Genomic DNA, 27,927 nt, shown 5'->3' with positions numbered 1-27,927 from the left:
CCCGCGGCACAGCGGCACCGGGCGGACAGCGGCGCTCCGCGGCTCGCGGGCTCCGCGGGGTGAGCCCTTGGCCGCCCTGGGCTGAACTTTTTCTAGTAAAAAACTCTGATTCATCTTTCCACATTTCTGCCTGAAAGCCCCGTACTTTCGAAGTCATAATCCTCCGGAAGGAGGGGTCTTCTTTCTCTCTCAGGAAGGTTCCCGGCTTCTTTAGCAGACTTCTGTCTTTTGTACCAGAATACAAACACACCAAGACTCAGCCGATAAAACCTCAGCAATCCTTTTTATTGCAGTGATACACAGAATGAGCCTCCAGGAGCTAGCTGATCAAATCAGGAGGAAAAGCCAGCACCAGTGCTGGGCAAAGCACTTGAGGGGAGGTGTGTGGGATGGGGAAGGAATGGATAACTCGCTTGCAATTCCTCCTAGACTACCACCAAAACCATCACACACAATAAAGTAAAAACTCGTGTGGCAAGCAAGTGCGAGCTGCTGGGGATCACCTTGAATAGTGACAATCTTGATTTGTTATTCCTTACTGGGATGGCAGGGAGAAGCAAGGCTGAATTTTTAAAGTTGCAAACAAAGCTATACTCAAAAAGATAAAAGAGAATTTCAGGGAAATATGAGTATAGCTTTCAGACATTTTATGAAGGATTCTTTAATTTTTACAGTAAAGTAGGCACAGTTGCAAGGAAGCCGTGATGGCATTTACAGCAAAAGCTGGGCAATGACCGCTACTGCCAGGAGATCCTCACACCTTGCTCTGATCTCTGCTTGACAGCCCATCTGTAGCACTATATCTTGGATTTGCCCCCAGACAATGCAACTCTCAAAACAGCAAGAGCTCCAAGAAGAGCAGTTCCTAAGAGAGCTGTAGCACCTCCAAAAACTGCTTTTTCTGCCTATAAAAGAGTAAGAAAAACACAGGCTGTGGACATGATGAGCGCTTCTAATTACAACGCCCTAGCATGATAATAAATATAAGTCAGGGGTAATCATAGTAAATAAAACAGTGAGAGGCATGCGCCCCATTAGCAGAAGGGGCAGCAGCCAGGTTTGTGCCACCAGGAGGTGGCACTCAGGGAGAGGGCACTGTCAGGCTGCAGACAGAGCACAGGGACCCTCCAGGGGCAGGGGCTCTGGGGAGGCAGCGCTGCTTTGGAGCCCACGCCTGGCACTCGGCTGTCCCCTGCAGGCTGCAGGCTGTGTCCCAGTGCCCGGCTCACAGCCAGCAGCCAGGAGCTGCTCTGGGAGGCACCCAGGGGCTCACCCCGTGCCACTCACCTGCTCAGAGACTCCTTTTCCATAGCGGAGCATTGTCACAAAGTGCTCACAGTTTTTTTTAAGCACATCATATGACACCTCCTTGCCAATCCATTGCTCAGCATCCCTTATGATCTCCTTCACGGGGCGAGGAGTGCGGGAGCGGTCAAACTTGTTGTTGACACGCCAATTATCATTTTTCACCACATCCTTCAGGAGCTCCATCTTCACCTTGGCTCTTGTGGCACTTATTGAAGAGCTGCTAAGGAAAATGGATGAGGCTTCTTCATCTGGGGAAGCCAAGGAGGAGACAAGGCAGTCAAGCAGATACTCTGGCTCCTCCAGGATGTCAGATGGGTTTCTGACTGCTCCTGGAAAGGACAGCTACACACACAACATCCACCACCAGCTCAAGGAGGGAGACAGGGCTCCAGAAGAACCCGATAAGCCCCCTGCGCCTTGCCAGGCGGCACAAGCCTTACCTGTCACGTGGATGACATATCCATCCCCCACGTAGAGGGCCCAGTGCTGGTAAAGTGGCCGGAATATCTCGATCAGGTCCCCGGGCTGGGGGTCGCGTCTGCCTTCTGCCATCTCGGGATGGTGCAGTCAGCTGGGCTGGCTCAGCGCAGGGCAGAGCGCAGCGGGAAGGCGAGGGCTGTGCAGGGGCAGCTGCCGGGAGCGCAGGCACGGAGGGTGTGTGTCAGGGGCGGGCGCCGTGCCCGGCTGCCCCCGCCCGCCCGCCCGCCCGCCGTGCCCGCGCTCCCCTCCCGGCCGCGCTCCGCTCGGCGCTCCGCCGGGGCCGGGCCGGGCCCGCTCCGGTGCCGGGACGCGGCTGCCCGGGGCTGCCCGCCGTGCCGAGCCGTGCCCGGCCTCTGGGGCACCTCCGGCCGCCCGGCAGAGCCGCGCCCGCCGCCGGCAGCCTGGAGGGGCCGCATCCTGCTGGAAACGCCCGCTGGCATCCCCCGAGCTCCGCTCACCTCAGCACCTGTCCCGCTGCTGTCGGGGACGGGCTCCTGGCCGGCTGGTCCCCCTATAAATAGTTTTTTTTAGAGGAAATTGCGCAATCCTTCTGGGGTCGCAGCCCTTCCTGCCTCGGTACGTCTGGCAACACCCGTCCCGTGCAGCAACAAGCCTCTACTCCCCTAAGGTAGTGCCAAATACACCCGTCGAGGGGAGAATGTCATCTTGGTACCGAGGAAATGGGACCACCACCTCATTATGGGGAGACTCTATCCCTGAGTCATCCTCCAGTCCAGTGATGGGACAGCCCTGACCCTGTGCTCTGTCACTCCGTTTGAGGTTTTCTTGCAGAACAACCACGGGATCATGATTAAAACCTACCAGTCTATCAGTTGCTCCCAAAAATGGCAGAGAATGCTGCAGAGGGATCCCAAATGGCCTCGGGTAAAGGCAAAAGTCTTTGCAGCAAAAAGCTGATGGATTAGATTTATGTTAACCCCACTGAAAAACACAGACAAGGGGACCAAGTTGCACAGTGCAGGGGCTTCTCTGGCCTGCACTGAATCAGCCCAGGTTTTCATCCTCTGATGCGCACCACATTCAGATGCTTCAAATCTCTACAAAAGCCCTTCTGCTTAGGAACAGGCTGTGCCCCTGCCCCTGGCCACAACCAAGGTTTTTTCTCTCATGTCTTGGGAAAAAACCAGCCTTGACTCTATTCCATGGCTAATGCAGGTCTTGGGCTTTGCCAACAGCTCCTACAAAGGGTCAAAATGCAGCAAGTGATGGATTCTGCTGCTCTTCCTCACCCTCTCACCACATCCTTCAGGCAGTGTTCCGCCAATGCACCCAGCAGGCTCCAAGGAAAGACATCCCATGATGAGCAACATCATCCTGACAGCATAGAGAAGCACAATACAACTGCAAACTTCTGCATTCTGTGAAACGTTGGAGCTTTCACAAACAGCAAGACAATTCCTCAGATAAAATAATGCCAGTTCTCTTTATTGTAGGATGAAGTAGAGATGTGAGAGGTCCATATGCTGCACTCACAGAGTCAGGGTGTGCAGAGGGAATGCTCTGAGTGCAGAAGGGTTAAAGCTCATGGGTTACTGTATAATCACCTAAATAGCTTGCCCAGGAAAGAAGTCTCAACTGCATTTCCAGGAATTCAAAAAGGAATTTCAATTTCAGTTTCATTATGATGTGTTCTCTGGAACTAAAGCCAATGTCTTTACTCGGATGTAATAATGAAGGGCAGAACATAAAATAAAAAGAAAGATTGACTTGGTTAATTTCAACATTGAAAAACTGCTGTTTAGAAAAGCAGTGAATTAATTCCTTTCTTTTCTTTCTTCTAATGTAGAGCTTTTGGTCTACCTACTAAACCATCTTTTTCTTAAGCCACAAGTCTTTTACAGCAACTCCTCTGATTCCCTCCCTGATTGGGCTGGCAGGGCAGTGAGTGAGCGAGTGGCTGCATGGTGCTTTGCTGCTGGCTGGGGTTAAACCTGGACAACCTGTTCAGAGCAGACAAAACCAGCCAGCCTCTCACACACAGCTGTGCTGCTCTCACCTGGCCCTGCAGTCCAGGCAGTTGCCTGTAACAGAAGCAACACAGGCTCTGTGTCTCACAGGTAGAATGCAGGTAACCTGGTTCCAAAAACTCATGGCAGATCCTCCAGATACAGGACAATAAAGCACACTTATCCTGAAGAGTTTTCTTCCAAGACAATGCACACATCAGCTTTGTGACAAGGAGATGGTGTGGCTCAGTACATTGGGAGATGAGGCATAGGTGCTGCACAACTCATTCTGCACATCCCTCACTCCCAGCACTGCAGGGACCCTGGCTTTGCCTTCCTGCTGGCTGGGAGAATATTGATCTGGTGCTTTAGATCACTTATGAACGCTTCGTAATCTACATTTGGTCACTGAAGAGAGAATGGCCCCAGCTCTGGCAGACAAAGTCTCCTGGCTGTCTTTGTAATTCTTTAAGCCCTTCAGTATTTTTTTGACACCTCAAAGAGCAGAATCCTAGAATGGGTTGAGACTTGGAAGGGACCACAAAAATCACCTAGCAGGTTTATTCAGTTTGAAGGCCAACAATCACAGCACAACCAGGGGTGAAGATGGAAATTTTGATGGCACAGTGGATGAAAAAGCTGCTTGAGGAAAAGGCAATGGGGCTTTTTCTGTCACACCTGGAGTTTTTCTGTCAGACCTCCCCACACTGCGGGTCTGCTGCTGCCAAAGAGAGCCAGATGAGCCAGGGAAAGGAACACTTTGTAGGCAGGGAAAAACTGAGCAAAACACCGTCGCACCGAAATCAGAATGACCCTGTAGAACACGGAAGGATACAGCCTGTAAGACCTGCCCTCCCATCCTATCTCCCCAGCTCCCAGGAGCTGCTCAGTTTGGGCAGCACAAGCTGCATAAGGTTTCAAGACACGGCACATTCCCTGCCTGTCCTTTTGCAGACCTGGAAGCCAGGGCTTTCCCACTCTTACGGGTTTAGTCTTCTAGGGGAATTTTTCCCATTGTCATTGTGAAGATGCTGGGAGTAGGAGAGGGTGACTGCCTAGAGATGGATGGCGGGTGAATAAGTCCTGTAAGGGAAGTGGCTGATATGCCTGGCACATCAACGGAATGGTGCAGTAATCCATGGTTTTCCCGGGCCTTATATGGACCTTTATGCGGGAGGAAATGGGGTCTTTGGCAGTTTTGTAGCTGGTGTTGCTCTCCTGCGCTCGGGGGATGCGGAGCCTTCGTGCGGTGCCGCGGGAAATGCAGGACTGGGCTGCGCCGAGCGCCGGCCCCGCGCTGTGTCGCTGCCGGTGTCGCTGTGCCGGCCCCGCGCTGTGCCGGTGGCGGTGTCGCTGTGCCAGCCCCGCGCTGTGTCGGTGCCGGTGTCGCTGTGCCGGCCCCGCGCTGTGCCGGTGGCGGTGATGAGGCTCGGCACCACACATTCCGGGCTTCAACTGGAAAACACAGCAAGCCCTCAGCAATCCTTTCTATTGCAGCGATACACAGAATGAGCCTCCAGGAGCTAGCTCATCAAATCAGGAGGAAACGTCTGCACCAGTGCTCGGCAAAGCACTCGAGGAGAGGTGTGTGGGATGGGGAAGGAATGGATAACTCGCTTGAAGTTTCTCCTAGACTACCACAAAAGCCACCACACACAATAAAATAAAAACTCGTGTGGCAAGCAAGTGCGAGCTGCTGGGGATCACCTTGAATGGTGACAATCTTGACTTGTTATTCCTTCCTGGGACGGCAAGGAGAAGCAAGGCTGAAATGGTAAAGTGGCAAACAATGTTATACTCAAATAGATAAACGAGAATTTCAGGGAAATTTGAGTCTGGATTTCAGAATTTTTCTCGAGGTTTATTCAATGTTTACACCAATTGTACACTGTTTCTAGAAAGCCTTGAGGACAGGCATAGCCAAAGATGACCAGCGACCTCTGTTGCCAGGATCACCGCCTGCGTTGCTCTGAGCTGTTCCTGACAAGCAATCAGTAGCACTATCTCCTGAGCAGTGCCCTCGCAGCAAAAGCGGCAACACTAGCCACAATACCTAGGGCTGCTGCTATAACACCGCCATTAATTGCTTCTTCGACCTATAAAAGGGAAAGCAAAACACAGGCTGCAAACATGATGAGCAGTTATGTTTACAACCCATCAGGTATGATAATATTGAGAGAACAAGCAAATAAAATCAGAGCAAATAAATCAGTGAGAAGCATGTGCCCCATTAGCAGAAGGGGCAGCACCCAAGATTTGTGCCCTGAGGAGTTGGCACTCAGGGAGAGGGCACTGTCAGGCTGCAGACAGAGCACACGGACCCTCCAGGGGCAGGGGCTCTGGGGAGGCAGCGCTGCTTTGGAGCCCATGCCTGGCACTCAGCTGTCCCCTGCAGGCTGCAGGCTGTGTCCCAGTGCCCGGCTCACAGCCAGCAGCCAGGAGCTGCTCTGGGAGGCACCCAGGGGCTCACCCCGTGCCACTCACCTGATCACAGAGTGCTTCACCGTAGCGGAGCTCTGTCACAAAGTGCTCACAGTTGTTGGTAAGCACATCATATGACACCTCCTCGCCAATCCATTGCTCAGCATCCCGTATGATCTCCTTCACGCGGCGAGGAGTGCGGGAGCGGTCATACTTGTTGTTGACACGCCAGTTATCATTTTTCACCACATCCTTCAGGAGCTCCATCTTCACCTTGGCTCTTGTGGCACTTATTGAAGAGCTGCTAAGGAAAATGGATGAGGCTTCTTCATCTGGGGAAGCCAAGGAGGAGACAAGGCAGTCAAGCAGACACTCTGGCTCCTCCAGGATGTCAGATGGGTTTCTGACTGCTCCTGGAAAGGACAGCTACACACACAACATCCACCACCAGCTCAAGGAGGGAGACAGGGCTCCAGAAGAACCCGATAAGCCCCCTGCGCCTTGCCAGGCGGCACAAGCCTTACCTGTCACGTGGATGACATATCCATCCCCCACGTAGAGGGCCCAGTGCTGGTAAAGTGGCCGGAATATCTCGATCAGGTCCCCGGGCTGGGGGTCGCGTCTGCCTTCTGCCATCTCGGGATGGTGCAGTCAGCTGGGCTGGCTCAGCGCAGGGCAGAGCGCAGCGGGAAGGCGAGGGCTGTGCAGGGGCAGCTGCCGGGAGCGCAGGCACGGAGGGTGTGTGTCAGGGGTGGGCGCCGAGGGCAGCGGCTGCCGGAGCGGGGGTCCCGCTGGGCCGGAGCCGGCTCGGGGCCGCTGCCGCCCGCCGGCGCAGGTGAGGGAGCGAACGGCCCCGCTTGCAGTCAGCGCATCCGCCCGGGGCTCCGCCGGGCCGTGCGGGCGTCCGGCTGCTGCCGCCGTGCCCGGCTGCCCCCGCCCGCCCGCCCGCCGTGCCCGCGCTCCCCTCCCGGCCGCGCTCCGCTCGGCGCTCCGCCGGGGCCGGGCCGGGCCCGCTCCGGTGCCGGGACGCGGCTGCCCGGGGCTGCCCGCCGTGCCGAGCCGTGCCCGGCCTCTGGGGCACCTCCGGCCGCCCGGCAGAGCCGCGCCCGCCGCCGGCTGCCTGGAGGGGCCGCATCCTGATGGAAACGCCCGCTCGCAGCTTCCGAGCCCCGCTCACCTCAGCACCTGTCCCGCTGCTGCCGTGGCCGGGCTCAAAGTTCCCTCTACCCGCCATAAATAGGGAGCAGGAGGCGCTTGGGTGTGACCCGCTGGGCTCACTGGCTTTTTCCCCGGGGCCAGCACGTCGGGGCCCGTTACCTACTCCAGGAAGGCTCTTCTCTCAAGGTTGTTGCCCAAAGCACCGCTGCGTGAAAAATCTGGTCCTGCCCCATAGCAGTTGGGTCACCTCCTCTTTGCCAGATGCCCCTGTCCTCAAGGAGTTCTTCTGTTCCACAGCAGGCAACAACCCTGACACTGCTCCTGTACGTATGGCAGGATATCATCTTGTAAAAGAACAACGCCTGGATCATGTTTATAGTCTGGCTTGCGTACCAGTCAACCAGTACCAACCCAGAGAGAATGTAAAGGGTCAGTGCAAATGGCGTTGTGGAAATGCAAAAAATTTCGCAGCAACAACTTGATGGATTAGATGTACACTACCTCACATACAAACAGAATGAAGAGGACCAGGTGAGGCCCTTGAGCCAGGCTTGGGGCTGCACAATGTTGGGGCTTCCCTGTCTGGTACTGAATCAACCCAGGTTTTCATCCTCTGTTGTGCACTAGATTCAGACTGTTTAATGTCCTACAAATGCCATTCTTTTTAGGGACACACTGTGCCTGAGCTGGGTGTGCAACACAGCACAGGCAACGAGAGTTCTCTCAGCTGTTGGGAAAAGAACAGCCTTGACTCTACTCCATGGCAACTTGACCAGGTCTCAGGTCTTGTCAGCATTTCCTAGAAAGGCTCAGAAGTGTAGAATGTAGCAAGTGATGGATTTTTCTGCTCCTCCTCACACTCTCACCTTATTGTTTGGGCAGTGTTCCACCAAATCCTGTCAATGCACCCACCAGGCTCCATGGAAAGGCATAACACAATGAACAACATCATCCTGACTGCAAAGAGATGCCTGGCACAGCTGCAAACTTCTGCACTTTGGAAAATGTTACAGCTTTCAAGAACAAGAAGACAATTCCTCAGACAAACTAATGCCAGTTCTCTTGTATTCCAGGATGAAGTAGAGATGTGGGAGGTCCATATGCTGCCCTCACACAGCACTCACTTGTCAGGGTGTGCAGAGAGAATGCTGAGTGCAGGAAAGTTCGGAAGTTCTGTATAACCACCTTAATAGCTTAGCCATAAAAGAACTTTCAATTCCATTTTCAGGAATCCAGAAAGGAGTTTCACTTTCAGTTTGATTGTAATGTGTTTCCCTGTGTTAAAACTAAGAACATTCTTCAGATGTAGTAACAAAGGGCAGTACAAAATACAAGTGGAAACTTTGGCTTGGTTATTTCAAACACTGGAAACCTGCTGTCTAAAAAAACAATGGAAGTGATTTCTTGTTTTGCTTTGTTGCATGCAAAGCTTTTGGTTTACCTACTAAACCAACTTTATCTCAAGCCACAGGTTTTTACTCTTCTGATTCCCTCCCTCATGGGGCTGGCACGGGAGTGATTGAGCAAGTGTCTGCCTGGTGCTTTGCTGTTGGCTGGGGTTAAACCTGGACAACCTGTCAGAGCAGACAAAACCAGCCAGCCTCTCACACACAGCTGTGCTGCTCTCACCTGGCCCTGCAGTCCAGGCAGTTGCCTGTAAGAAAAGCAACACAGGCTCTGTGTCTCACAGGTAGGATGCAGGTAAACTGATTCCAAACACTCAAGGCATCCAGGACAATAAAGCACACTTAGCCTGAAGAGTTTTCTTCCAAGACAATGCACACATCAGCTTTGTGACAAGGAAATGGTGTGGCTCAGTACATTTGTAAACACTTTGTAGGCAGGGAAAAACCATACAAAACACCATCATGCCAAAATCAGAGCACTCCTGTAGAACTCTGAGGGGTACAGCTTATAAGACCTGACCTTCCCTCCCATCTCCCAGGAGTTTCTCAGTTAAAGCAGCACAAGTACAGACTCAAGACACTGTACATGCCCTGCCTGCTCCTTTGCAGACTTGCAGCCAGGGCTTTCCCACCTACAGAGACCCTCAGCTGGAAAACCCTCAGCAGTACTTGTTTGACTTTTTTGGAAAGTTGAGGTCAAAATCACAGATATACAGAAAAAGTTTACAGGAGCCAATTGATGAAAATGGATGAAAGGCCTGCACCAGTGCAAATGTGCCCAGACAACCACAAAAATCAACACAGACAATGAAATAAAAGTAGAAATGGCAACCAGGCTAGTGCTACTGGAGGTCACTCTAAATGGTGCCAATCCTGACTTGTCATTACTTAATGATAGAGCAGGAAAAAGCAAGGCTGAACAGTTGAACTTGGATGCAAAGTTAGATAAAAGAAGATTTTTTGGCAATTAAAGTTTGGATTTCTGACATTTTATTTAATTAAATATTAATTATTTATTGTTATATTAATATTATTTAATGATTACAGCAAGGGTGGCACAGTTGCTAGGAAGCCTTGATGGCAGGTGCAGAAAAAGCTGACCAGTGACTGCTGTGGCCAGGAGATCCCCCTGCCATGAGCTCTTCCTGACAGCTCATCAATAGTACTTTCTCTCTTTCTTGGATGAGTCCCCAAACAAGCCCTTCACAACAGCGGTGGCAAGACCAGCAAGAAGGATACCTCCTACAGCTGCTGTAGTACCAATTACTACTTTTGTGACCTATAAAGGGAAAGTAAAACACAGGCTGGAAATATGAGGAGCACTTATGTTTACTCCCCCCCACCCCCAGTATGATAATCTAGAAAAGGCAGGGATATCCAGGGTAAATAAATCAGTGAGAGGCATGTGCCCCAAAAGCAGAAGGGGCAGCACCCAGGTTTGTACCCCGAGGAGGTGGCACTCAGGGAGAGGGCACTGTCAGGCTGCAGACAGAGCACAGGGACCCTCCAGGGGCAGGGGCTCTGGGGAGGCAGCGCTGCTTTGGAGCCCACGCCTGGCACTCGGCTGTCCCCTGCAGGCTGCAGGCTGTGTCCCAGTGCCCGGCTCACAGCCAGCAGCCAGGAGCTGCTCTGGGAGGCACCCAGGGGCTCACCCCGTGCCACTCACCTGCTCAGAGACTCCTTCTCCGTATCGAAGCATTGTCACAAAGTGCTCACAGTTGCTGGTAAGCACATCATATGACACCTCCCTGTCAATCCACTGCTCAGCACGCCGGATGATCTCTTTCACAGGGAAAGGAGTGCGGGAGCGGTCATACTTGTTGTTGACACGCCAGTTATGATTTTCCACCACCACCTTTAGGAGCTGCTTCTTCACCTTGGCCTTTTTGGTGAATACTGATGTGGTGCTCACCAACAGAGATGGGGCTCCATCATCTGGGGAAGTCAGAGAAGAGATAAGGCAGGCAGGCAGACCCTCTCTGGCCTCTCCACGACCTCAGATGGGTTTCCTTTGCTACTGGAAACGTCACCTACACACACAGAGTCTACCAGCAGTAGCCCATGGAGGGAGACAGGGCTCCTGAGGCATCTCAACACCCATTTTGCACCTTGCCAGGCTGCACAAGCCTTACCTACAGGTGTGACGTTGATGACATATCCATCCCCCATGTAGAGGGCCCAGTGCTGGTAACCTGGCCGGTCGATCTCGATCAGGTCCCCGGGCTGGGGGTCGCGTCTGCCTTCTGCCATCTCGGGATGGTGCAGTCAGCTGGTCTGGCTCAGCGCAGGGCAGAGCGCAGCGGGAAGGCGAGGGCTGTGCAGGGGCAGCTGCCGGGAGCGCAGGCACGGAGGGTGTGTGTCAGGGGCGGGCGCCGAGGGCAGCGGCTGCCGGAGCGGGGGTCCCGCAGGGCCGGAGCCGGCTCGGGGCCGCTGCCGCCCGCCGGCGCAGGTGAGGGAGCGAACGGCCCCGCTCGCAGGCAGCGCATCCGCCGGGGCTCCGCCGGGCCGTGCGGGCGTCCGGCTGCTGCCGCCGTGCCCGGCTGCCCCCGCCCGCCCGCCCGCCCGCCGTGCCCGCGCTCCCCTCCCGGCCGCGCTCCGCTCGGGGCTCTGCCAGGGCCGGGCCGGGCCCGCTCCGGTGCCGGGACGCGGCTGCCCGGGGCTGCCCGCCGTGCTCGGCCTCTGGAGCACCTCCGGCCGCCCGGCAGAGCCGCGCCCGCCGCCGGCAGCCTGGAGGGGCCGCATCCTGCTGGAAACGCCCGCTGGCATCCCCCGAGCCCCGCTCACCCCGTCGCCTGTCCCGCTGCTGCCGTGGCCGGCCTCCCGGCCCGCTGCTCCCGCTATAAATAGGATGAAAATGGCGCTTGCGCCGATCCTGTCGGGCTCACGGGCGACGCTGACCGAGAGCTACCCCGTCCGTCTCCTCTTCCATCTCGTCCCGTCCCACCACCCCCGCCTTCTCCCTCCCACCGTCCCTCCCATCCTGACGCTCCGCTCCCGAGATTGTTTCGAAAACCACTGGTTTAGTGGAAAATCCGATCCTGCCCCCGAGGAGGGCGTGCCATTGCCACTTTCTCGGAGCCTTCCGCAGCTCCTCGAGCCCCTCCAGCCGCGGAGTGGCTCCGGTCCCGCTCTGCTGAGCGGTGAGTGAGCGCCCCTCAGCAGGAAACCTTTCGAGAAAAAAATGGGGTGCTGCCTTTCTACTTCTTCACCGTGATGAGAAACAAAAGAGGTGGAGCTCTGAGTGAAATAATTTTAGGGAAAAGGGTGTGTTTTTATAGCGTGGCCTGTACATTCCCTTTGGGACAGCAGAGGAATTTAATGATTGTGCCCGGCCAGGATCCTGGTCCAAGAAATAAGCACAGCTGAGCCCGTACAGCCATCTCCTTTACTGCTGCTGGCACAGTGTGCTAAAACTAATGAGAAAAGTGCCCTCTGGGTAAGTTGAACTAAGCAGTATTTAAAGCCTTGCATTTCAGAAGTCAGGCAAGCAAGCTGGTTGATACAAAAGATGAGAGCAGTGGAAGATTTGCCATCTTTTTGTCTTTCAGTGACATTGTTAATTCAGAGGAGTGTTGAACAATAGTTCTGCTTTCTGTATCATCCCCTTCTTTAAATCTGAACTATTTGCAAAGATTTGCAGTGGAAATTTAATCACCAAGGCAATTCTTGTGGTATGAAAAAAACCCCTAACATATACATGGAAACCCAGATATCTGCTTTACCTGGGCACAGCAGGGTCCTGTTGCTTGGGGGAGTCTGGGCTGGGATCCTGCAGGGGAGAGTCTGGCCTGTGCTCCCACCCAGGGCAAAGGGAGGTCAGTGTGGTCAGCACTGCTTGGCAGTCACAGAATCATGCTGTGGCAGGCACGAGAGTGCAATAGAAGCTGCCACTGAACAGGCAGCAAAGATGGTATTATAAACACAGTGAAATTCCAGCATAAAGTTGACAGTTCATTTGTGCACGAGTAGGCTTCCCTCACTGATTCATTTTCATTGTGTAATGAGGTTGAAAGGCCCTTTCTATTCATACCCCTCCCAAAATAGATGTAGCCTGTGTGTATGGGCAGCTGCTGTGCTCTTGAATGGACCAGAATAACCTAACTCACCACGGAGACTGCAAATACTTCTCTGGCTAACAATACACATGATTTTAGGGACACAAGGGAAAGGAAAAAGGATAATTAAATAATAACAAGCATTACAGAAGCAAAACCAGAAAGTCCTGTTAAGGAAACCCTCCTGTCCAACCATCCAGGACCCACTCTGGCAGTCTCACTTGCTGTACTTGAGCTGGGATTGAGGCCCTGTCAGAGTCCCTTTGAGGTGTCCCCCTTGACTCCCAGTACACTTCACATTCACACATCCAAAGTTTTCTCACCTGCACAGCCCCAGGATTGCCATAGCGGAGTCTCAAACATCTGGATCCTTAAAATAAATTAATCATGGTGCAAAACAAAGCAAGAGCTTGAGCTGGATGCCTCCAAGGAGGAGCCCCAAACAAAAGAAACCCTGTGAATTTTGTACCCTCACAGTTTGGGGTCCTCAGCTCCTGCAGTATCTCTGAGTGTCTGTACATGTGCTTGTGGCACAGGACCCCCTGCCCTTTGTTATGTAAATGGTGGGCATCAGTTCAGCCAGGCCTTGCCATTTAGTGCTCAGTCTGCATCTTACACTGCAGCTGCACACTGAGCTACCTGCAGTATATGTCTTCCTCAACAATCAGAAAGTAACCCACTACGAACTGGGAAAGCACCAGAAATATTTTCATGGTGCTTTAGGTCTCAAAGCTTCACTCACAGCCCTGCTAATCTGTTCTGGGCTTGGACAAGGCTCAGGCAATGCTTCAGTCCCTGAGCTTTGTGAGTGGTCTGTCATGGGGTGGGTCTCACACACAGCATGTAACTAGGCATTGCTGCAAATGCCTTTGGTCTCCTGATGTAGGGGAGTCCTAGGTATGGTCTAGGGCTGAGTTGATGCAGAGCTCCTCTCACATTCATCAGTGTGGCATCTTCTGAGTTTGCAAAGACCCCCCAAGGAGACGTTATGATACGATCTCATTCTTCAGAAATTTTTTGTAAAGTTATGCTCTTATTTAGTCCCTACAGGTTGGGGACTGATGACAAACCTGCTTCTTGTCCCGTCCACTCTAAGAGGATAATGGAGCTCATCCTTTTTATTACATCTGTCCTCAGGTGAGCTCAGTGTCTTGTTTCTTTCTCTCCCCAGTTGGACATGCCTTGCCAGAAGTGGGGTGAAGAACTGTGTCCATGTTGGTCAACTAATCCCCTCCCCATGGAAGGATTTGGGTAAGCGCTCATGAAGACCTGCCTGGGATGCTATAACTAGTTCATAGAGTCATAGAATGGTTTGGGTTGGAAGGAACCTAAAGATCATCCCATTCCAATCCCCTTCCATGGGTAGGGACACCTTTCATTAGACCAGATTGCTCAAAGCTCTGTCCGGCCTGGCCCTGAACACTTTCAGGAACAGGGCATCCACGATTTCTCTGGATAACCCATTCCAGTGCCTCACTGCCCACATAGTAAGGAATTTCTTTCTAAGATCTAACCTGTACCTACTTTCAGATATCTAACCTTTACCTACTCTCTTTCAGTTTGAATTCTGACCACATCAGCCTATGGTTTGCACACCTCTCCAAAGTGTGTATGTCATGTGCAGCACATTTGTGCCATCAAGGTCTGTCTGGAATTTATGCTTTTCAAACATCCTTTGAAGACAACAGAGTCTCTTACATTAGTTAGAACATATTTCATTTTGGGCCTACAATGTGAGATCTGAGAACTATTTTAAATGAACAATTACGCAGGTTTTCAACAAATGCAATGATAAATTTATTATTATTTCTCCTCAGAATATTAGAAATATGATTAAAATACAGAGTAAAAAGTATGACAAATTATTAGGAATAATATTGTTAATTATAGGTGTGTATTTGGGTATTCATTTTGATCAAATGCACTGTTCACAATGCAGCCATAATCTTGCTCATGTACTCTGGCATCCAATTTATTCCTGGACCCTTTCAAAGAAGAATCCCTTGTTATAACACATGTATCTGTCTTTCTCTTCCTTCTGTACAATGGGGGGGAAAAAAAGAAAAGAACAACCTATTTTAATTTCAATTCTTATTTATAGTGAGAGATCAAACAATGCTGTGAACATGAACAGAACTGGGTTTTGGAGAAGCTAGAGTTTTATGATAAGTGATGCATATGCTCTCTGTAAAATAAATGGAATGTGTTCACTCCTGATAAAAAAAGCTAAGTTTTCCCTCACATTCCTCAGAAGAGATCCCCAATGCTGTGGCTCCTTTCTGCTCTTACAAGTATGTGACTGATGAGAGTTTTGAGGTTTACAGGTGCTAAAAGTGGTGTCTTTACTGAGTGTAGCAAAGCTGGGAAAAGCCTTACCTGAACAGGTACACTGTAGAGGAGATGAGAATGACAATAACAGCTACTCCTGCCACAACTCCGATGACAATGGCAATGGTGTAGTCCGAATCCTCTGTGGCAGGGTCTTCAGCTGAAGAACAAACAAGAGCCCTGTCACTGAAAGCTAACCATGCTGTGAACAGAAATGGGTTTTCCCCACCCTTTTCTGTCTGTTTGGTTTTTTTGTGTTCTCTGTGGCTTTCTGGAGTGGTGTCAGACCCAGGTCCCGTGTGCTGTACCAAGCCCTGCTGTCCTGCTTTCTGGTACCTCTCCACTGGACTTCTGACCCTTCTCTCTGCTTGGATGACCACAGGCTCTCACCCACTGGGTTACTAACCTACATCATGAAAATGCAGAGCAAGCCCAGTTCTTCTCCACAACAACATCCATTTTTGGAAATTATGTGCTTAATGCAGACAGAGAAATACAGAATAGTTTTATTACCTATTTTTTCAGCCTCACAGTTTTGTCCTGTGTAGAGTTCTGAACATTCACAGAAGTGGAGGGAGGTGCTGTTGGAGGTTTCAGAGCAAATGCCATCATTTTTACAAGGATTTGGCATACATGGGCCACCTGGGAAAAAAGGAGAAATGTTTGACTCTCAGATAATCCAGCCCTGAAGAGAACTGTTCTTGCTTAGATTACACTGACTCCTCATGCTGCACATCCCCTGTATTTTAGCATGTTTCTTGTATCTGACAGCATGAATAAGGGAAAGAAACACTGTTTCTCCAGTGAAGCATCAGAGGAAGAACCCTTAAATAGGGTACACTCTTCTTCTGTACACTCTCTCTTGCAACTATCCCTAACCCAAAGATGCTCTTTAAAGTTAGTCAAGACTTCATAGCATCAAAGACAATTAGATAGTGGTTGACTCACTCCTGTAGCATCCACGACTGTAGTTTGAAATGCCACAGATTTCTCCAGACCCACACACATCATCAGAGCAGAAAACAGTGGAGCTTTCTGTGCACTGGCATTTCTGAGAGCAGTCATCAGTGGTGAATATTTCTCCAATCTGGAAAAACAGGAGTTAGATGTTAAAAAAGATCAAATAAAATCAGCCAGAAAAAACATGAATGTAGCCCTGGAACCCTTATTATGCTCTCTCCAATGCTTTCCTGATGAATGGAAATAAGGCAGATTTTTTTTTAAGTAGTTTGTTAAAAAAAAAAACAAAAACAAAGCGAGCAGCTTATTAATACAGCTCTCTGAAACTTGAGGATGGCCCAAGAAAGAAAGCAAAATAAATGTTTGGGGCATGCAATCCTAGCCCCAGGCAGGGTACATGTGCAACCAAAAATAGGCAACTGTTGCTTGGGATGAGTGGCAGATGAATCACATCATACCTCCAAGGCAATGTGGAAATGCTATCTGCCATTTCAGGGTTTCAGAGGGAGACCAAGAGATCTTGACCTCTCTTCCCTTTCTCCTGAAACCAGAATTTTATTAAACAATTGCTCTTTGTTTCTAATGTTTCTACTGCAAAAATACATGCTGAGGATTATGAGCAGATGGTCAAAATAACTAACAAGAGAAAATGCTGTTTAGTGGGAGCTGTCTGACCCACAGAGAGACCGTACCTGATAGTATTTGTTAAGGTATGTGCAGCCACACTCTTTGTAAGGCACACATTCAAAGCCACTAAGAACATAACCAGGGAGACATTCACAGCCTTCAACACAGGGTGATTCACACTCAGAGGGGCTGGTCAGGTCGCTGCAGGATGCTGGACATGCAGACATGCATGAGTTGTACTTGCTGTTGGGAGGACATGACATACCTGTAAAAATAAGGAGTCCAGTTATACCAGGCTGCTGTGTGTTACTTCCTTACAGAATTCCCTTTCTGATCCATTGTGTAGGAGGCAATATGATAAATACACACACATATTATATATGTGCATACATATATAATAGCTCTGAAGTTGTAAGTAAAGCACTCCAAAGTCAGGAAATACATCATCCAAGCTATTTGTATACTGTGCTTTCGTTCCTGGTGTACACTGCTCTCAGAACAAGTTCTCACAAGTTCAAGGTTGCCATCCCTGCAAGTGCCAGAGCTGTTCCACAACTTTGGGAACTGTGTTTCACCAGAAATACAAAGTCATCTAACCGTGGAAAACACAGGGAAAACGTGGTTTGATGAATCTCCAAACTTAAAAATAAAATGAGGAAAAATATGTTTGAGATGATTATAGGTCTTATTTCAGCATTTTTTTAGTCTGAGAGTTTTGAGTTTTCAGTTGAATTTTTTTTTTTAATCTTGAAATTTCACAGGCAAAAAAAGATAATTAGAATATTTTGTAGATTTAAAGAGAGTGTGAAATGCAATGTTTTGCATTCAGATTTGTAGCTTGTGGTGGTCTCCAAAATTGAAACTTTTTGTCCCATTGGGGATGGGGACATCTTTCCCCTTATAAAACTTTTGATGACAGGGAGTTGACAGCTCTGATTTCCAAAGTATCTCTCAAAGCTGGGGTTTAAATGCAAAAGTCAGCATAGGACACAGAACAGAGGCCAGAAAAACAAGTGTGCTTAACTGTAAAGAGTGAGTAAAGTGTGACTCAACATGTTTTTATTACCTGAGAAGATATGCTATAGGTAAAGGCTTAAACTTCAGATTTAAAGAGTCCTGTAGGTAGAATCCCTACTTTCTGTTTCTTCCTGTGCTTACCACAGTCTGTCTGTTGCCTCCAGTCATCCATGCTGACTCCTTGCTGCTGACAAGCCAGCGCATATTCCTCCAGACTGCGACATAAGATAGCAACCTCATCTCCTTCCACACACATATCAAACAGGCAGCTCCTATGAGCAACATGAGAAAACATTAATTCCCAGTACATTTGTTATTGGTGCTTTTCATCTGCTTTTCTGCCTGACTCTGAGTTGGTTTTGTTTTTCAACAAAACTATCTGATGACAGAAAACAGAGGAATACCCCAAGGACATGATTGGAAAGATCAAGTCATTTGTTGTGCAGCTGCTGCTGCTATGTGAGGTGTTCAAATAGGATCATTAAAGCTGGAAAAGGTCTCTAAGATCATCAAGCCCAACCTTTAACCTAACTCTACCAGGCCCACTACTAAACTGTGACCCTGAATTGAAAGTTTTCCTCATATGCAATCTAATAAAGTAATAAACAGTTACCTGACTTAACACAGTAAGTTCTTCTTTGCCCTCTGCTTGTTACAGGATACATCTTGCTTATACAGCACTTTTTAGTGCTGCTAAGTCTTACAGCTGAACTACATGTCTCTTTCAATACATGGTACCTTCCCCTTGTCCATCTGCCTTGAATGTTGGCATAGAATTCTGTTTTATCCAGAGTTTGTCTGCCAGTGCTACTTTCTTAGTTTTGCTCATCATTTGAGTATTCACAGCCTGATTTTCAGAGGCACTGAGATCCAAGATGAAAGGAATCAGCAAATATTCAGCACCTCAGAAAAATCAGGGCGACCACTAAGCAGGTAGAGCAGGATGCCCAACCAAATTCTAGAGTGATGAGAAAAGTAGGCTTATGTTAAGAATATGGATAGTGGTCCACTTTATTTGGCTTAAAGTACTGTAACATTCTTCTCCTAGATAGGAGGGACTTTGGGGTGAGCACTATCTGTCTTTAAATATTAGGCACAACTACGTAACTAAAGAAAACTGGCAGCTACTTGGCAAAGTTGTGACTGATGATGGATGAAGCATGAAAGATGAACGTGGGGATGAATACAGCTCAGAATTAGGTATGTTGGAATTGTATATGTAGGAGGCAGAGCAACCTTGAAACACAGCAGAGGGAACTTTCTTGAAGATATCAGGTTAGTTAATCTTCACTAATCTGGTTTTTGTACTTCTCCATGGAAAATTCAAGAAGTGTCACTGTCAGCTTCACCCTTTGGCTATGGCATGATACAAATTTTGTGAAGCTAGGACTGCTACCCAGCAGACTCAGGTTCTAAAGTCTCACTGAATGTGGATGAGAACCGTAAGCACATTGGAAATTCCAGGCTACAGGGATAATGCTTAACACTGCTGCTTTATCTGGGTGGGAAAAGAGGAAAGCTGCTTTGTAGAACTAGCAGAGAAGTGAAATGCTGAATAGATGAAAGATAGATAATCACAACTATTTAAAAATAAATAAATAAGGGGATGTAAATATATCAGTAATGGAATCCCTGGGTTCAGTTCTACAAAGACACTATCTTCAGCTCCTATTAGTAGCCTGGAGACTCCAGATGACTGAAGATAGTTCTTTTTAGAAGCTGTTGCCAAAATTATCTTGGAAATGGGGAGAAAAACTGTCTGCAGTAGACACTTACGTGAAATAGAAATCTGGTTGGACTGCAGAATGACACTTGGCAAAAGGACCATTCACGCCAGTCAGGATTTGACACTTGGAAGTTTTGTTTTGCTGCTCCAGCTGATTTTCATTGCAACCTTGGAAAAGCCCTGGATCTGGTTTCTCCTCAGACTCGTTTTCTGAGTTGACATCTCGTCTGTAAATGAAGTCATCATGAAATCATCAGTGTTCTGTCAGCATCCAGCATTCATGGTACTATGCTCTGAGCAGCACTGCAAGAATACTTCTGCATTGTGGTGTAAATGTAAGATAAATGTATTTATCTTTCATGTATTATCCTGAATGGGAAGGAGATATAGCAAATCAAAGATGTACTGGAACACTTCCTACCATCTCAGAGATTTATGGAAATTTAAAGTAAACGGGATATCTGTAGTTATCTCTTTGCAATCTTTGAATGATACATATTTTATCCATTGCCGCCTCCATCCCATCTATTCAACAAAAGTTGAATATTAGTCAGAAGGATGCAGCTGGAATAAAGCCCTATTACTTGGATGTATGCTCACTTTCACTGAACAACTCACTGCATACCTGAATTGCCAGAATTTTCCTATGGGCACAGACTCCAGAGCTCCTTTATGCTCAACACTGCTCTGTATAGTGTTTTCTGCTATTCTGGCAGGCAAATTTTTGCAGCCAAAATATATCCAGACAGCTAATACCGTTACATTTCTTTTCTGAAAAAGCAATGTGTTAATGGCTAAGCAATTTCCAAAGGGCTTTCAAAGCAACAGGGATAAAGGAAAAAAGGCAGGAAGGAAGGAAACCTCAAGGAAACAAGAAAAACATTTTTCAATGTTGTGTATGGACTATTTAGCACAGAATTTTCCTGACCACAAATATTATCCTCATGTATGGTGAAAAAAATGTCCTTAGTTTTTGCATACTGGCAGAAAACAAAATAGACAGCCATTAAAGCAAGAAAATCAGACTCTTCAAGAACATTTATGGGAGGAACTGTGAATTTATGTTGATGGATTTCAAAGCTACCTTCATGTTCCAGAGGAATTTTGCACTCCCTCAGGCCCATAAAGCACATGTATTTATCTTTTTCAGGAATCATCAGCTTGGCAAAGATGTTATTCACCCCTAACAGTGCCCTAACAGTTGTAATGACTGTGACTCCAAAGAGGGATACTGAACTGGAGTTCAGCCCTCTTTTGGCCAGAGAGAAGGGCACTGATAGTTCAACTTAGTGATGAGCAGGAAAAGTCCATGCACACAAACAAATGGAAGAAGAAAGATAGGAGAAATGAGGCAGTGTAATTATTCCTAGAGATTAACTATGACTTAATTCACTCACTTCGAGTGGCAGTGCTTGCTGTGGATATTAAATAGAAAATCAAGTACCTGAGGCGAGAGCTTCTTTTCAGAGGAACTTTCCAGCTTTCACCAAATACATTCACATTCCTCACCCAAACACCATCTGGATTTTTGAAGTCATTTCTGTATATCCCATCAAAGTTACCACACAAGCCTTCCACTCTGCTTCTGTAGGTGGTAGCCAGCTTTATGTCTAGGCAAAGTCAGAAGGAAAAAAAGCTGTTACACAGAAATTGTTGCCACTGAGTGTATGGAAGAGGTAGAAATCAATGTCAAGTGCCACATGTCATGATTCAGCTTGCAGATGGTAATATGACATAGGTTTAATATGCAGCATAAGAGCATAGCCCTGAACATACCTGTTCATACAGGTATTCACAGTTTCTGTGCTCTGCAATGTGGATCAGGAAAAAAGTAATTTTTCACAAGTTTTTATATAACATGATATCATGCCTGGGTGCTCTTAGTGCATACTGCTTACTGCTTTGAAATAGATGGAATGCATCACCCACTTTTTGCCCTTCACTTACAATCCACTAGATCACTGAGAAAGGGAATTTCTATAGACAGACATTTGCTTTCTGCATTTGAATTTCAGGGTTTGGAAAGATGCCCATGTAAATACAGAGCCTGACACACTTTCACCATGCACTCAGAAATACTACAGCTATGTGCTGTTGTAAATCAGGAGTAGCTCTGCTGTGAACAGAGGAGGTACCATGTGTCCAGCTGACAGGAGTGATTTGTGTATAGGCCATGTGAAGTCCTGACAAACACTGAAGAATGGGATTATCTGGAGTAGGCTTGAGAGGAAGCATGCAAAATGATACACTCACAGTGTATAGCTTCAGGATCTCAGTCCTACAACCCCTGTCACTGGGTTCAGCTGGCAAAGGGGCAGATCCCCATTTTGCCACATCATCCCAATTAACAATTTGAAGTGATTTTGTTTTTTTCATTCAGACCTTACTTAACATGAAACAAATGTATGACAGTCTGACTCTCTACCTCATTTCTCCTAAATTCAGTGAGATCCAAATAGAGAAATGCCAGTTTTATGGTGTTTCTGGTTCCTGGGAAACACTTCTTTCTGGTATTGTCTGATTATATTCTGGTATTTTATATAACAAAGGACCATAAGAGCAAAGGGTGAAGATTTCAAATTTTCCCTTGAGTTTAGACCTCCTCTGGAATGAGAACATTTTTGGGGGCTGTGCATAAATATTTCTGCAAAGTTTTATAGCATCCCTTACCTGCATTTTGACTGCCATCATAGCTCAGGTATAAGCCAAAATCTGTCTCCAGGTAAATTCTTGTTGTCCTCTGATATATATGAATACCCTCATGAGGTCGAACAGGGGGCCACACTCTCACACCATCCAACTAACAAGGAATGAAAAAAATAAAATTCATTATATATAGACCAAATTTAAATTTGATTTCTGTACAGGTCAATGCTACAATCCAATACTTCTCTGGTTTTATGATAAATATATCAGATAATTTAACAGCATTTATTTTTTTAAGTTAACAAAATCATGTCTTGGGGAAAGCGATCTGAATGCAGTCCTTTCATATCATCCAAAGAAATATCTATTATTGAGCTAAAAATGTAATATAGCAGCTATGTATGCTCTTACACACCAATAAAGAGGAAGGAAATTAAATTACCCTAGCATAAAACAAACCTTTCCTTACCACTGATAAAAATTGGTGTGGCTTTATTGTAAGCCTTGGGACATTTGGGGTTTCATTGCTAAAACTATACTCATTGATTTATTTGTTTGATGTAGAATTGTATCTTTCATAGCTATGGAGAAAAAAGACTCCACATGACTGAAAATCTCATTTGTGGTTGCCTCACGGCACTGTTGCAATAATGCAGTTCACTTTAATACTTTAATTTTTCAAAACAAATGTCCATCACTCAAAAGTGTTTTACTCCAAGGGAGGGCCTTCCTTGTGCTCTGCAGTCAGGGAGGGACTTACCAGAACCTGCTTGTTCTGCCTGAATCGCACTGTGTGGTTATAAACAGTGATGAGCATCTCTTTCAGGTAAGTAATGCGTCGAATTCCACGTAAAGGATAGTTCACGCCCTCAATGCTGAACTGTGTCAGAGTGTCAGGTAGGTCAGGGATGCTCTGAGCCAGAATATATGTGTATTTCCCTTGGAAGTGGTGCACCAGCCCATCAAAGGTGATGTAGTGTGGGTCCCCCATGACCTGGCATTTCCCAAAACCTGCAAGGGAAGAGCTTCATTACTCTCCAGTCTAAATGTGCATGTGCCAGACGGCGTGCCTGGATCGATCCAAAGTGTTAGATAAAAATGATTGCTGCTAGCATGCAGGTCTGAAAGCAAAGATGGGTGCTCAGGCTGCACTCTAGTGAATAGATACTCAAATGGAGAGATGGACAGAGAAACTCATTCTTCTGCTGAGAACCACTGTGAGCCAACTGAGCTGAAGCAGAACATTAGGGTTTATAGAATTTATGGAGACTGTTGTGCACATTGGCCCTCTGCAGAGGAATGACTCTGACACCAGCACAGCTTGAACCGGCCTAATAAGAGATGTTGTTTTCATAACCTTTGCCATGTGTTGTTACATAATTGAGAGGCAATATTTAATTTTGGCTGACTCGGTGCTGTCACTGATTTCTGCTGAGGTTACTAAACTGATCATTTGGTTAACCAGATGTAACAATCAGATACAGTGACATCATCTGTGTATTCTCCTTGACCACTGAGCACAGAATAAACCACTATTCCAGGAGCAAGGCATAGGAAGGCCTATTACATATCCATACCCTTAACTGTTGGGTGCTTCTGCTCAGATATTTTCCCAGAATGAACCGGGGACACTGAATTTGCCTTATGCTTTTGTACTGATCCTCAATACAGTAGGACTGATGCCATGCTATTCTTCAAAACTGAGGTGTAGGAACACTATGCAACAAGCTCTCTCCTAATCAACCCAACCTACCTAGAGATTATGGGATTAACTTGCCTAGCCAAAAAATATGCTGAATGAAAAGCACCATAGTCCTCTGACAGGCCTATCATATGTCTGTCCAGATCTGATCTGTCCTGGCTTTGCTTATTGGTTCTTGGGTTTTTTATTCTGTTCTCAAATCAACATGCAATGGAAAAAACAGGGTAATTGTGATGGGATTCACAAACTGGGTTCAGTAGATGCAGTGGGATTTTTTAAAAAGAAATTTCAGTCAAACTGGTCAGACTGAACTCTCAAATTTCTAGATATAAGTAAATTATACCCAGGTATCCATTTCCCTCTACAAATTCCTACATGGAATAGGAACCTTCTGTTATGAGAACTGAGGCCTTTTGGTATTTGATAACATGTTGTCAACAAAACAGTCAGAGTTTCCTTCTTTCCCCATGAAAGAATGGAATTCCATGAAAGAAAGTATGTATACCCACATCCTCCCTCCTTCTGCAGCCCTCAAGTGAACCCCAAGTGAAGACCTGCTTGCACATACTTGTTGGATTGCACTTGTGTTTTCCATCTTTGATCACACAGGTTTCTCTGGAATCACAGCTGTAGCTCCTGCAACTGATGACACCGTTCTTCTGGCACTGGCATCTTTTGGTGCAGTGTGGAGTTAGCCATGTCTCCCCAGCCTGGACACAAGTTATGTTATTAATACACTATCAAGGTGCTCAGCTTTGCAGTGCAATGGAAGTTCAAAAGCCACAGGTGTGTACACTAGCTGAGTGCAGCCTTGTCTAGTTGGCATTTCCACAACTGCTTGGTTAAGTGTAGTCTCAACAAGAGCCTGTGAGAGGGGATCTCAGTCCATTTATCCTACTATCTTCAACATAAGAATTTGAACACAAAACTGGACTAGGACAGACTGCCTGAATAATTCTGATCAGCTGACTGTTTTAAAATAGGCCTCAGTTTTGGCCTCACATGCAAAGTACCAAACAAGCTTCTGTATCTCCTAATACCCGAGGCAGCAGCTTTTAATAATCAGATGAAAGGTATTTAAGAGGTAGATCCTGAAGTCTTTATCTCTCTCTTTCATACTAAGATGGGCAGGAGACCAATTTTCTATGAGTTTTGAAGTCAGAGATTTGCTCCTTAAACTACTTACACTGTAGTAATTGTTGTCATCGTCCCTGCAGCCACAACTGCTGAGAGGCACACAGTTGCCATTGCTGAGCACATAGTTATCATCACATTCACAGCCCTCTGTGCACTCTTCTGTCTTCTCACAAAGGGAAGAGGCAAAAATGTCACTGCATGTTGATGGGCAGGGAGAGACACAGTCTTTGTAGTGGCTCCGGGATGGGCAGGGCAATGCTGTGGGGGAGAACAGAGCCAACCTTATTAAATACACTTACAAAGTGCACTGCAAACCCTGAAAGCTACACCTTGGCCTATGGTGTAGGAATGGTAATACAGAACTGCCTTTTAATAGCTGATTTTGATCATCACCTGGTTTGGTTCTTTGTTTTAATATTTTACTTAAAAAAACCCAAAAAAAACCCAACAAAAAATAGAACAAAGAATGCTCTCTGGAACTGCTTATTTAGTTTTATTACAGGTATGACTGAACCACCCGTCACCAGATTTAGTATGCCAGTTCAGCTGCAAATGCATCTTTGGGCACTGCTAGAAATGAGATTCTTAAAGGCAAATTCCTTAAAATATTCAACCTTCCATTGATGCAAACCAGGTGTTAATTTAGCTTAACTACAGACATACAAGAGCAGCAGATGTGCATTGTCAGAGTGCAGGTTCATCTAGCTCTAAACCTTATGACTAGACATGCATAAGGTGACAGGTCAAGAAACATGAGAAAATGTTTGTCAGTCCAGTATTTTCCTACACTCATGGCAAGGAGGCAACTAGGGATTTCTGATGGATCTATTAAACATTCATCTGACTTGCTTTCTAACTAGTTAACTGTTTTGTCCTCCACAACATTGTTTGATAATCCCACAGTGTAATACTCAATTGTAAAAAAAGGTCACACAGACAAAACCCCTCTACATTATCTATACTAGTTGTTATATCATATATTTGTAACTTTGTTGAATAGGTGGAGTGAAGGATATACCCTGGAAATTAATCTGAGAACATAATAATAAATAGCTGGGCAAATTGACAGTTTTTGTTCAAATCACTGTGGGTGGCATTGAGCCCTGTGTCCTAACACAGTATCCCTCTTTTTTTTAGTCTTCTAGTTATATTATTTCTCCATTTTAGGCTCACTAAATTATCTCATTTGTCTAGCAGTGCCATTCTAACTCCACATTAATATCCATAACTTGTCTAGTTCTGAGTTATCTCTGGGTTTATCTGAACCTGAACACAGTTCAGTGCAGCAGTGGAATCATGAGAGTATTATCATTTTGTGATAATTTACATTTAATTTTCTTTTACTTGTTCAATTAATTGTGCTATTTTTTTCATGCTATCAGTCATTCAGGTTTCAGTTTTTTCACTTGCTTGTGTACTTACGACAGAATGTGCTATTCCTCCATTTAATGGTGATTCCATGATTCTTGCAGGTGTCCACATAGGCTTGAACTATATCACAGAGAGCAGACTTCATCCCATCATACTGGCACATATCATAGATGCAGATCTCTATGAAGTCGTCAGGGTTGACTAGGCTATGGCATGCTTTGAATTTGTCTGATTTTAGAACATTGCACTGTTTTTCAATGACTTGTTTATTCTCAGCAGTGCAAGGAGGCTCATCATCTTCTCTTAAGTCTGGCAAACAACTGCAAGAAAGCACAGACACGAGCTGCTATAAGACAGACTGAAACTGAAAAGTTTCTTTCCAATGAAAAGTAGAAAATGCTGGAGACTGATTTCCTTCTGTCAGTGGATGAAAGACTGAGCAGAAGTAGACCTGCCTGACAACCCCCATGCTGTGTCTGACATCTGTTACTCTCATTGAACTTGACCCTGACTAGAGGATTGACTTCACAGCTTGACCTTGGATCTGTCTCATCACAATATATTTCTGTGTGGTGACCTGAACTGAGCCAGGTTGACCTTAGCTTCCATCTGTGGCACTTCCCTGCTTGCCTTGCTTAAGTAGAGTGCAATGGACCCTGCCTGGTGAGGCCAGAGTTTTTTCAGCTGTGTTGTCACATATGTATGTCACATATGGCTCCCTCTCAGCCAGGGAGCAGCTGGTCCTCACCATTCCCCAGCACCATCATCTTGCTCTGGGTGTTACCAGTGTGAAATAAACTGAGTCCACACTGCAGACTGTCCCAAAGACTCATTCTCCAAGTGTGCATGTAGAACAGCTGTGATTTTCCTGTGCAGTGTTTCCTATGGAAAATGGTTTCCTGTGGGGATGGCTGTTTTTTGAGCTACAAATTCAAGAAAAGTCTGGTATATAGTGCTTATGTGTTACAAAGTAGCAGACAGTCAAAACAATTGAAAACAATTCACTGTGTTCCTGAAGCAAGATGGGAGGTATGAAAATTATTTAACATTTACCCCTTATCACTGTCTTCCTCCACTTCCCAGCTATTTCCAAACTGTGGGGCAGTGACAGCTGTACCATTGGTCAAGGACAGATCATCTTCATGATTACCATTGAAATTGCCACACATGCCATGCACCTGCAGATGGAAAAGAGCCATATTCTAAGCATGACCTCTTTGCATCCACTTCCCCAATAACTTCTTATTTGTTGCCTATGAAATAATGTGATCAAATCATCACCACCAACCAATCCTGTACCAGACATTTCAGACATTTTGACTGCACCCATGGAGAAACAGAACAGAAATTACAGTAAATCTGTGATCCCCTAGGGCTTCAAGCTGTTTATTTCTCTAAGTTGGAAGTATTCCCCTAGACAGGTAATTTTCTTTAACTACCCCCTTGGAACAAAAGAAACTGTTGTGAACAGAAAAAACCAGAAAGGGAAAAAAATTACATTTGGTACAATACAGCTACAAAGACAGATGCAACAGCAAAACACAGGAATAAAAGGAACTAGAAGTAAATGCATGAACCAGCAGCTTTGAAACAACTCCAGCTGTTTGTATACTAAATC

The 27,927-nt window shown here is 46.9% G+C and overlaps 2 protein-coding genes across 6 annotated transcripts in view; both read right to left on the bottom strand.

Annotated features, from left to right (window-relative positions):
• Positions 1-264: 264 nt before the first annotated feature.
• Positions 265-11,680, bottom strand: PLAAT1 (phospholipase A and acyltransferase 1). Of its 5 annotated transcripts, none has more exons than XM_050977848.1 (4): positions 11,525-11,675; positions 1,749-1,938; positions 1,288-1,556; positions 265-905 (listed from the first exon to the last, which is right to left on the bottom strand). In XM_050977848.1, exons 2-4 carry the CDS (start codon positions 1,858-1,860, stop codon positions 798-800), a joined length of 489 nt encoding a protein of 162 aa, XP_050833805.1. In that variant the 5' UTR covers positions 1,861-1,938; positions 11,525-11,675; the 3' UTR covers positions 265-797. The 5 variants fall into 5 exon arrangements, with proteins under 5 accessions (XP_050833805.1, XP_050833804.1, XP_050833803.1 ...); XM_050977847.1 differs by lacking the exon at positions 11,525-11,675 and adding an exon at positions 7,354-7,423; XM_050977846.1 differs by lacking the exon at positions 11,525-11,675 and adding an exon at positions 2,247-2,402.
• Positions 11,681-14,568: 2,888 nt separating this feature from the next.
• Positions 14,569-27,927, bottom strand: part of LOC103815631 (IgGFc-binding protein-like) — a 53,899-nt gene continuing 40,540 nt past the window's right edge. Inside the window, exons 54-67 of the mRNA XM_050978127.1 lie at positions 27,363-27,487; positions 26,361-26,629; positions 24,988-25,196; positions 24,370-24,511; positions 22,860-23,110; positions 22,124-22,253; positions 20,898-21,063; positions 19,504-19,680; positions 17,869-17,999; positions 16,776-16,975; positions 16,072-16,210; positions 15,637-15,765; positions 15,172-15,283; positions 14,569-14,833 (exon numbers count right to left, since the gene is read on the bottom strand). Coding sequence (XP_050834084.1) covers positions 14,680-14,833; positions 15,172-15,283; positions 15,637-15,765; positions 16,072-16,210; positions 16,776-16,975; positions 17,869-17,999; positions 19,504-19,680; positions 20,898-21,063; positions 22,124-22,253; positions 22,860-23,110; positions 24,370-24,511; positions 24,988-25,196; positions 26,361-26,629; positions 27,363-27,487 — 2,334 coding nt within the window. The 3' untranslated portion in view covers positions 14,569-14,679. The remainder of the gene's footprint in view (positions 14,834-15,171; positions 15,284-15,636; positions 15,766-16,071; positions 16,211-16,775; positions 16,976-17,868; positions 18,000-19,503; positions 19,681-20,897; positions 21,064-22,123; positions 22,254-22,859; positions 23,111-24,369; positions 24,512-24,987; positions 25,197-26,360; positions 26,630-27,362; positions 27,488-27,927) is intronic.

The sequence above is a fragment of the Serinus canaria genome, chromosome 9, assembly GCF_022539315.1.
Source record: "Serinus canaria isolate serCan28SL12 chromosome 9, serCan2020, whole genome shotgun sequence".
Taxonomy (NCBI): domain Eukaryota; kingdom Metazoa; phylum Chordata; class Aves; order Passeriformes; family Fringillidae; genus Serinus; species Serinus canaria.
The sequence above is the reverse complement of the archived record's forward strand: the minus strand, read 5'-3'. Positions and strand labels throughout refer to the sequence as shown.

Bases quoted from the DNA above. Each gene is read 5' to 3' on its own strand.
- PLAAT1 (XM_030226965.2), bottom strand. From the start codon at position 10,990: ATGGCAGAAGGCAGACGCGACCCCCAGCCCGGGGACCTGATCGAGATC. The intron at 10,676-10,872 runs GTAAGGCTTGTG...TGACTTCCCCAG, and splicing joins CATCAACGTCACACCTGTAG to ATGATGGAGCCCCATCTCTG. The intron at 10,020-10,406 runs GTGAGTGGCACG...TTCCCTTTATAG, and splicing joins GAGAAGGAGTCTCTGAGCAG to GTCACAAAAGTAGTAATTGG.